The 10,000-nt window shown below is 47.7% G+C and overlaps 2 protein-coding genes across 2 annotated transcripts in view; both read left to right on the forward strand.

Moving 5' to 3' along the window:
• dennd2b (DENN domain containing 2B) overlaps positions 1–1,778 on the forward strand; it is a 29,544-nt gene extending 27,766 nt beyond the window's left edge. Inside the window, exons 8-10 of the mRNA XM_084437348.1 lie at positions 89–328; positions 1,029–1,115; positions 1,212–1,778. Coding sequence (XP_084293474.1) covers positions 89–328; positions 1,029–1,115; positions 1,212–1,246 — 362 coding nt within the window. The 3' untranslated portion in view covers positions 1,247–1,778. The remainder of the gene's footprint in view (positions 1–88; positions 329–1,028; positions 1,116–1,211) is intronic.
• Positions 1,779–2,483: 705 nt separating this feature from the next.
• The window catches only part of trim66 (tripartite motif containing 66), a gene marked incomplete at both ends in the record, with an annotated part of 29,915 nt that continues 22,398 nt past the window's right edge, over positions 2,484–10,000 (forward strand). Inside the window, 2 exons of the mRNA XM_084437349.1 lie at positions 2,484–2,591; positions 9,099–9,330. Of these exons, the coding sequence (XP_084293475.1) occupies positions 2,484–2,591; positions 9,099–9,330 (340 nt within the window). The remainder of the gene's footprint in view (positions 2,592–9,098; positions 9,331–10,000) is intronic.

Consider the following 10,000-nt stretch of genomic DNA (forward strand, 5'->3'; position numbering starts at 1 on the left):
TCTTTAAGGACTTTAAATATACTGTGTTGAGGAAACCTCTATGACCACACATTGTAATTCACCTGTCCTTTCTGCTTCTTCTCTACAGAGTGTAACTCTTTGAACAGCCTGGTGTCTGAATCCTTCATCCGGTTCTTTCTGGAGACCATGGGCCACTACTCGCTCTTCCTGACCCAGAACGAGCGTGGAGAACGCATCTTCCAGCGCGAGGCCTTCCGCAAGTCCGTGGCCTCCAAGAGCATCCGGCGCTTCCTGGGGGTCTTCATGGAGTCACAGATGTTCGCCGGCTTCATCCAGGACCGCGAGCTCAGGAAGTGCAGGGCCAAAGGTAGAGCAGACCTACAGAGCAGACCTACATAGTAGAGCAGGCCTACAGAGCAGACCTACTGAGTAGAGCAGACCTACTGAGTAGAGCAGGCCTACAGAGTAGAGCAGGCCTACAGAGTAGAGCAGACCTACAGAGCAGACCTACTGAGCAGAGCAGGCCTACAGAGCAGACCTACAGAGTAGAGCAGACCTACAGAGCAGACCTACAGAGTAGAACACACCTACAGAGTAGAGCAGACCTACAGAGTAGAGCAGACCTACAGAGTAGAGCAGTAGAGCAGACCTACAGAGTAGAACAGACCTACAGAGTAGAACAGACCTACAGAGTAGAGCAGTAGAGCAGACCTACAGAGTAGAGCAGACCATAGCAGAGCTAGAATAGAGTCCTGTCATCCCACTTAGAAGGCGCTGGAACGACCCTTACCATTCATGACAACATGCTTATATATTTTTGTCAGTATAAATACAATAACTTGATTATAATAAAAGGTTAAATTTAGGTGTAATGTGCTGTGTCACCCCACTGCCACTTAACTTGTCCCAAAACAACCTTGAGATCTCTCTGTGCTGGTGCTGACCCCTAGTGGACAAACAGTGAACTGCTGTCTTTCACACAGGATGTGCTCCCTGGCTTGCATTATAACTGTGGTCCTCACTCACGGTTTGTGTTGTTTTAACACATCTCTGTGTGTTTTTGCCAGGCCTGTTTGAGCAGAGGGTCGAGCAGTACCTGGAGGAGCTTCCTGACACAGAGCAGAGTGGAGTCAACAAGTTCCTCAAAGGCCTGGGTACGTATATTACACTGTAGCCTATGCGTTTCAACATTGTTTACATTACTTGGTATAAGCAGTTCTAAATTTTTTTGTTGGTCTTTTTTATTTCAGGAAGTAAAATGAAGTTTCTTCACAAAAAGAACTGAGGAGGATATTTGCCACTGAAAGTAGCCAAATACCAGATCGTTACATCCTGACCTTGTCAGACATCCTACTGCAAATGGAAGCCCTGAACCACCCCAGACTCTGTTCTCTGTCGAATAGCTCACACGTTTGTCTATCTGTCAAAGAACATTTAATGAAATGTTGAAACGTTTGTACATATTATTTCACTGTAAACTCTCTGTGACACCCTCCCATGTAGCTCGACTGTTAGGTGTCTGGTACCTGTGCGTGAGGCTAGTTCCTATAGGACGGTACTGAGTGTGTGTGCTTGTGTTTCGGTCAGTGACCCGAGCTCACGAAGGGTCGGGTCAGACTGTGAGTGAATGCAGGCTGGATGTGAGGTGGTTGTACAGTTCCCATGTTTATGATAATGGTTTTGTGTATTTGACATCAGCGTAGTCCTCCCTCTCTGTGGACTGAGAGCTGTAAACATACTCGGCTGACAGGACTTTGTACATGCATTAATATGAAGAAAATGATTGTAAATGTTTAAACATGCTATTGCTTTGTAAAATTCAGTAATTAAACAAAATACTTTGAAAGGCTGGATTCCTTGAATGTACTGAGGCACAGTGTCGGCACAGAATTCAAATAGGCTTTAGTCTTGCCTTGGTAACAGTAGTCAGCAGTTGAGCAGTTCAACAACCAAATCACAAAGACACCAATTTTATAATCTCATTACAGCAAAGCCTTGAGCACACACCACCCTCCAACTCTGACTTTTAATCTCCCTTTATCCTCCTGCCGAGGAACTTGGCCTTGACAGGCATCTTGGGAAGCCAACAGACCTTCGCTCAGCTGAAGAAACCTTGTGAAAGGTGAGGTCATCAGTCAAACGACAGTTGTTGTTTAGGCATTGCCCTGAGGTGGGTGATTTTATTAAGTACGTGTAAGGCCAGCACACCAACTTGGCGCCGCTCAAATAAAGATGACCTTGAAGCATGACTTCTAATCACAGAGGTCAACGGGTCGCTGAGGTGGGGGCAGGTTCGTCCTTCAGATGGCGAGTAGAATTCATGTTTCAGGCCTACTTTACCTGATCAACACGAGTGTCCATATGTTAGACAGCGATGGCTACAGCGTCACACACTGTAAGCAAGTGGCAGGGCCCTGGAGTGTCTGTACGGCAGTGAGCCCGGGAGTCACGAGAGATAATAGCAGCGCGGCGGTGACAGCCTCCAGAATGACGTGTGAGAACATCATTAGGTTACCGGCGGCATGGTGCGGCAGAGGCGACGCGGGCCGTTTGGGATCCACCATCACGCCAGACGCACGCGCTACCGAGAGCTGGCGGGGAGGCTGTCAGAACCGTCACCGTGGGAGACCGTGATTTCATGCCATTTGGCACAGAATGTAACAGACAGCACAAAAATATCTCACCTATCTTGTCTGGAATAACATGCATATCTCGTATTCCTGAGGTTCTATGAATGCACCATCTGGAGACATATTGATAACTGTAGGCCGACGATGTTTCACAATTACAAACACTACCAATGCCCGAATCAAGAAACACTTAGTGTATTGTCACTGATGCGTCTAACTGGTTAACAAGGTGCTCTGTGGCACCAAGGCGTCAAGGTTAGCTGGTCAGCTGACATAGGCAATACTACTAGCCAACTCAACGGTGGGAAAGATAGCCTAGTTCTTGAACAGTCAGAACCACCCCAGGTAGGCTACACACTGCATTGGGAATGGGCCGTTGCAGAACAGAACGTCATTGACTATGACATCTCACCATAGATTTTTTTCCAATTCGCAAGTAGGTCTATAAACTTCATCGAATTCAGATGGAAGAAAGCAAACCACACTGCAGCGTTCCACTGGCAAGAGAGAGAGACTGCAACAAATCTCACGATTAACTACGAGACTTTGCGTCTCCAAAATTTGAGCTGGACCAAAGAGCGACATCCGATGGGGGAGATGCTACGCTGATGCTCAGGTCAAGGTAAACTCCGCGCTTCGGTCATACGCACTTGGCATTTTTGGCAGCCCATCACCAACGATTGCACATTAGTCCGTCCCCAATGTCCTGCGCTAAGATACGAGTCATATAGGAACTCTACACCTTCAAATTCACGCTCGTTATAACGTAGGCTATCTGTATTTGGAGATTGCATTATACTGAGCTGCGCGCAACGTAAGCGATAAAGACAAGAATAGAACGGCGAAGATAGTTGCCGAGGCTCTGTAACCTGCCACCGCGAAAGTTAACCTGTGCGAGGAATTGTTAGAATTATTTTGTATTAAAACAATTGTCTATAGGCCACTCCGTGCATTGAACACATGAGAGGGATAGGCTATATGTTTTCGGCGTAATACGTGGAGCGGACTTTAGGTGCGGCTCTCTGGAGTGAGTGGCCTATCAAATGCGCACGCCCTCTAATATTTTAACGTTACGGATGATGCTTCTGCTTCTAATGCAATCCAATAACAGTTTGAGATACCTGCATTTTGAATGACATTTTCATTGCCACGGAGAAGGCTTCAATAAACTGCAACCACACAATTTCCGAGTTAAATTTTGAAGTCAGGTATTCACCTGCGACTTGTCAGTCAATTTGAAAATCAGATAACAGTATTTTGCCGGTTTCACAACTCAAGTTTTTATTTTTTAGCCTAGGATGGATGACTGTCTTATAACAGCGTTCCCAGTCCCATTGCATTCCAACCACTGCATGTAAAATTAGGAATATGATCTGAACCCTTATCCAAAATGTCAGTCAAGGTCTTTCTTATTTTATTTTATTCCACAGCCCGTTGGGTTGAGTGTTGGTGTAAAAGAAAACGAAAAAAACATCGAGAATTAGGGCTTTACAGTATAGATATACACTATCCGTAATTTGCTTTGCGCCCGCCGGGGCGGAGCTATATATTTAATTACTAACTTTATTTTAGAAGAATAGCACACACATTGCATTGTGTGTGTGTGTGTCTGTGTGTGTGTGTGTGTGTGTGTGTGTGTGTGTGTGCGTGCTCGTGTGTGTGTGTGTGTGTGTGTGTGTGTAGTCTTATTATGGTGTGGTTGGGCCCCAGGGGAGATGCTGTTGAAAGGCAGGCAGGGTGGGTGGCACTGGCGGTGCTGCTGTATCTGTTGACTGAAGGTGTCATATAATAGCACCGTGTGTCTCTCACTCCTCTGACAGGAAACCCCAAGCGACTGAGAGGAGACCCTTAACATAGCAACTCGCAATAAACACAATGTTATATATTTATTACATTACATTACATTAGTCATTTAGCAGACACCTTTATCCAAAGCAACTTATGATAAGTGCATTCAGTGTAGGTAGTCAGTAATAGCCTACTCACTAGTGCAATAACAGCTAACAGCTATTCATGGTACTATCAGCTATTTATTTGTCTTTTATTGAGCTTTAACAGATGGTCTCACTCATCGAGAGTTCTCTCCCAAGGTAGTGGCAACTTATACAAACTCAAGCACACAGAAACATGGAGTCACAGTGCCTGATATCCAGCAAAGGACCACTGGTGTACCTTCAGTCAGGAAAGTGCTCGGAGGAATTAAATTATTCATACCTTTTATGTTTTTTTTTGGATATGCTATTATCATTTACTCAATAAGGGTTATATTTGTATGTTCGTGATTCCAATGAAGGCCAGTGAAGTGAAGACATCCCTCCTGGCCTTTGATAGAGCACAGAGCGGGAGGATGATGAAGTGATGAATATTAACAAATGGAAGCCAGAGACAATAACAAAAAAGTAGCATGGTGGTGGAAGGTAGTCCTGCACTCTGCTGCCGATGTAAAAGGTATTTCATCAGGATCCCATCACCTCAGAGTTCATGGATGTTACTGAGGTGCTTTCAGGAGAGAGAGATCACCACTGAAGTTCCTATTATTGCGACATCTCTGGAGATGCCAGCCTGTCAGGTCAGTGTTTTATCCAGCGCCAGGCTCACTTAGCTGGGCAGGAGAGCGTGACCCTCGCCAGGGTAAGCAACACTGGAGCCGGAGCCTTTTTGTGCGTGGCTGTAAGCCAGCGCAGCTAGTATAGCATTTGCCTGGTTATCACTCCCTCCCTCCCTCCGTCACTCCTGACAATGTTGTCCTGCATTTCTCTGTTGGCACCACAAGAGGCAGTAGTCAAGAAGGACACCAAAATCAAGAAGGACACCAAAACCAACCCGCCGATCTCCACTGCACAAGTAGTGGTGGTGAGAGCATTGGACTCCCACCCGGGAGACTGAGGTTCAAGACCCGGTGGGGATGACTTTATGTTATCATCAGTGTTATTGCTTTAGCCACTGACCGCTACCATTAATGTTATGGAAGCTGTTGCTAGTTGTTGTGAGCTCATGAGCTAACTGGCTATTCTGCTCTTATTGTGCTGGATTAGCATTGGAAGCATTGGAACTGATCCTGTCCAGGCGACAAGACCTATCTTAATTTATCAGACATTATTTCATGTCATTTAAATTCACAGCTATTTCAGAGGCATAACTAGCTTCCGTCCTACCCGTCCTGAACAGAAACAAGCCAGCCACGCACATAAGCCAGGCTGGACCTGGCTCGGTTGGTTTAAAAGCTAAATGGGGATGGGTGAGAGTCGTTGGGGGTGGGGGGGGGGCAGCCAGGGTTGAAAAATGTTAGAGAGCTGAGTGAACAAGAGGTGGGGGGGGGCACTAGGTTTGACTAATTGTGCTTTAAGTGGGTCTTTCAGCACACAATGGGGACCAGGATGGTTTTGAGCTCCCCTGTGATGCGCCCGAGGTTGAGGAAGTTGTCAGATTTGTAGGTCAGGCTGCAGGGGTTGTTGTCAGGCAGACTTGCTTGCAGCGACGGGGATCTGAGTGGTTTTGGGTTCACATGGTGAGAAGGATGAGTCTGTATTTTAAGCCTCTACATTGCTCTTTTGGTTTGATCTCCCACCGCACTTTCTAGCAGCGAGGTAGAAGAAATTTCACATCCTGCTTCTGCATATAGCATTACTTTTATGCAGATATATTTTAAGAACATGGTAATACAATCCTTATTGAACATATTTTCTTTCCATCAATAAAGTTAGCTTGTTTTGTTTCCATCCAGTGTGAGCGGTTCCCTCTCCTCTCTGAACTGCTGTGATAAGATCTTAATTGATTTCACAGTGTCGGAGGGAGTAAAGGCAGTGTGTCCTAGTCCCATCTGGAGCTCATCAGAGCCTGACCCGGTTTCGGTTTGCTACGTTAGCGCACGGAGCTCCACTGGGACCTGTCCCCTCCTTGTGCTGATACAGGGATGTGGAAGAAGGGCACAGGCAGGCAGGCCCATCATAGCCCAGCCCAGTGGGGCTTAGTCTAGCCTAGCCTAGCCTAGCCTAGCGTAGCGTAGCGTAGCGTAGCGTAGCGTAGCCCTAACCTAACCTAACCTAACCTAACCTAACCTAACCTAACCTAACCTAACCTAACCTACTGTAACTTAGCCCTGCCCAACCCAGCCCTAGCCTAACCTATTTTACCATAGCCCAGCCCAACAGGGTTTAGCCTAGCCTAGTCTAGCTCAGCCCAGACCAGGCCAGATCCAGCCTATTCCAAACCCAGCCCAGCCAGGTCTAGCCTAGCCTAGCCCACCAGTGCTTAGCTTGTCATAGCCCAGCCCAACCTAGCCCAGCCCTCCATTGCCTAACCCAACAGAGCTTAGCATGGCAAAGCCCAACCCAACCTAGCCCAACCTAGCCTAGCCCACCATAACCCAGCCCAGCCTGCCCAGTCCAACCAACCTAGCCCAGCCCAGCCCAGCCCAGCCCAGCCCCGCCCAGTCCAACCATCCTAGCCCAGCCCAGCCCAGCCCAGCCCAGCCCAGCCCAGCCCAGCCCAGCCCAGCCCAGCCCAAACCACTGTACTGCTGTTTTCAGCAATTCTTCCCTTTACAGCATTGTAGGTCAGTCAGCCTCTCAGTACATTTTGGGGAGGGCTTCCGGGGATATGTCACCCTAGAAAAAAAATAATTATCCTATCTCCCTAATTCCAATTATTATGCATGGGCTTATTTAAGAACAAGGATTATGTTTTTTTTTTTCTTTTGGTGTGTGCAGTAGAGAGAGAGAGAGAGAGAGAGAGAGAGAGAGCACAGATCAGTGGAGGAATTTGAATGTGACACCCTTCTCATGCCGTTCAGAGAGCAGTCCCACACATGGATGAACCCCGAGTGGTGGGAGCAACACAGCAGGCCTGTCATGTAAGCCGCGTCCTCCGGGGACACCTCTCAGCGACGCCACACACCACTTCCTGCTTCAGGTAGAAGCGTCAGCGCGCGCATGCGCGCGCGTGTGTGTGCATGTGCGTGTGTGTGTGTGCGTGCGTGTACAGTATGTGTGTGGCTGCTGAGCTGCCGTGAGTGCTAGTCGGGCTGAGCTGTCCTCTCTGCCCCCCTCAGACAGAGCTGATCGGCTGGGTACCAGCTCAAACGCTCACCACAGGACACATTCTCCCAGCTCTGAGATGGAGAAGGTAAGGCGCACTCTCAACATCTTCACAACCTTCCGACAACACTATGACAACACTCTGACAACATTCTGACAACATTCTGACAGTTTTCTTTCCTTTAGTACAACTAGTAGACTAGATGTTCTATTGTTGTGTTTTTGCAGAGAGAATCAGGTACCTAAGCAGAAATAGAGTGTGTGTAGCTTACTGTACAGTATGCATGGTCTAATCATTCTGTACAGTATGCATGGTCTAATCATTAGCCAGTATGCATGGTCTAATCATTCTGTACAGTATGCATGGTCTAATCATTCTGTACAGTATGCATGGTCTAATCATTCTTTACAGTATGCATGGTCTAATCATTCTGTACAGTATGCATGGTCTAATCATTCTGTACAGTATGCATGGTCTAATCATTAGCCAGTATGCATGGTCTAATCATTCTGTACAGTATGCATGGTCTAATCATTCTGTACAGTATGCATGGTCTAATCATTAGCCAGTATGCATGGTCTAATCATTCTGTACAGTATACCTGGTCTAATCATTCTGTACAGTATGCATGGTCTAATCATTCTGTACAGTATACCTGGTCTAATCATTCTGTACAGTATGCATGGTCTAATCATTCTGTACAGTATGCATGGTCTAATCATTCTGTACAGTATGCATGGTCTAATCATTAGCCAGTACGGCTGCAGGGTGTTTAGCCTCAACTCTGTGCGTGACTTAGAATGGGGCTTTGTGCAATTATACTGTAGCAAAGTGAATGTACAAAAAGTAAGATTTGGAGTAACTAAGGGGTTGTTATTAACACATACAGCTTTTAATTGTAAAGGTGAAATTTGTTGCATTTGTTGCAGGTAGCTTCCGGGTAGCTACAGGGTTTCCATTGGGGTTTAGTCTAGATTAATGAAGAGGAACTTCGTCAGATGCATCTAATGATCTTTGTCAGTAGAGCAGAATGTGTGACCAGCGACACAGATTACAGCTCCGAGCAGCAGTGTGATTCAGCCCAGTGGACATAAAGGAAACAGTTCTGGCATATGTCAACCCATATTTGTGTGTGTGTGTGTGTGTGTGTCTCTGTGTGTGTGTGTAAGCAAGTAAGGAAGTACATTTTATTTATATAGCACCTTTCATAGAACAGAGGTCACAAAGTGCTTCACAAATCATAAAATACAGTAATAAAAAAGGTAAAAACAAAACAAAACACATTAACACATAGAAACAAGGACATAAAAACCCAGGAGGCTAGACAAAGGCCAGTCTGGAAAGATGAGTCTTTAGCTGTTTTAAAAGTGGGAGTGTGTGTGAGTATGAGTGTGTGTGTGTGTGTGTGTCAATGCATATTGATAGTTTCATAATTCATATTCAGCAGATTCATTTCCTTTGTTTTTCCAGCGTTGTTCGGAGTGTCCTGAGCCCAGAACAGCCCACAGCCTGTGCACCTACTGCAACAAGTGGCTGTGCTACCAGTGCACCGACATGCACCAGCACCAGAGAGCCCCCTCCCAACACCCGCACCCCCGCCCCACCACCACCAGCACCCAGTGCCCCGGCCCCGACCTCCTCCAGAGGGGCCCCGGCTCCCTGCCCGCCCCCCAAGATCCAGGGGACCACCACTCTGTCCCAGGTACCCTCTCATGCCTCTGCCTCTCTAGTGCATTGTAGCGTGCATGTGTCCATGAAAGTGTTGAGCCCTGGGCGGCGTTGAGCCCTGGGCGGTGTTGAGTCCTGGGCGGTGTTAAGCCCTGGGCGGCGTTGAGCCCTGGGCGGCGTTGAGTCCTGGGCGGCGTTGAGTCCTGGGCGGCGTTGAGTCCTGGGCGGTGTTGAGCCCTGGGCGGCGTTGAGTCCTGGGCGGTGTTAAGCCCTGGGCGGCGTTGAGCCCTGGGCGGCGTTGAGCCCTGGGCGGTGTTGAGCCCTGGGCGGCGTTGAGTCCTGGGCGGTGTTGAGCCCTGGGCGGTGTTGAGCCCTGGGCGGCGTTGAGCCCTGGGTGGCGTTGAGCCCTGGGCGGTGTTGAGCCCTGGGCGGTGTTGAGCCCTGAGCGAGCGGACGGGGTTAGTTGTTTCTCTGTGTCTCCCGTGTTTGTTTGCTAATCACGTCTCTGAGGGACGACTGCTGATGAATTATGCATTGTGGTTGAAATGGCTCCTGCAGATCGCCAGGTTTTTATTACTGCTCCTTTTACAGCGTGGGCCCAGTTTCTGAGAGCTTTAAACGCTTGGTTTTGTTAACAGACAAAGTACTGTAGGATACGGTTTGCGGATGTTTTGAAATTCGTACAGTCGTCAGTCGTTTAAAGC

Source organism: Borostomias antarcticus, assembly GCF_949987555.1.
Source record: "Borostomias antarcticus genome assembly, chromosome: 4".
NCBI lineage: Eukaryota > Metazoa > Chordata > Actinopteri > Stomiiformes > Stomiidae > Borostomias > Borostomias antarcticus.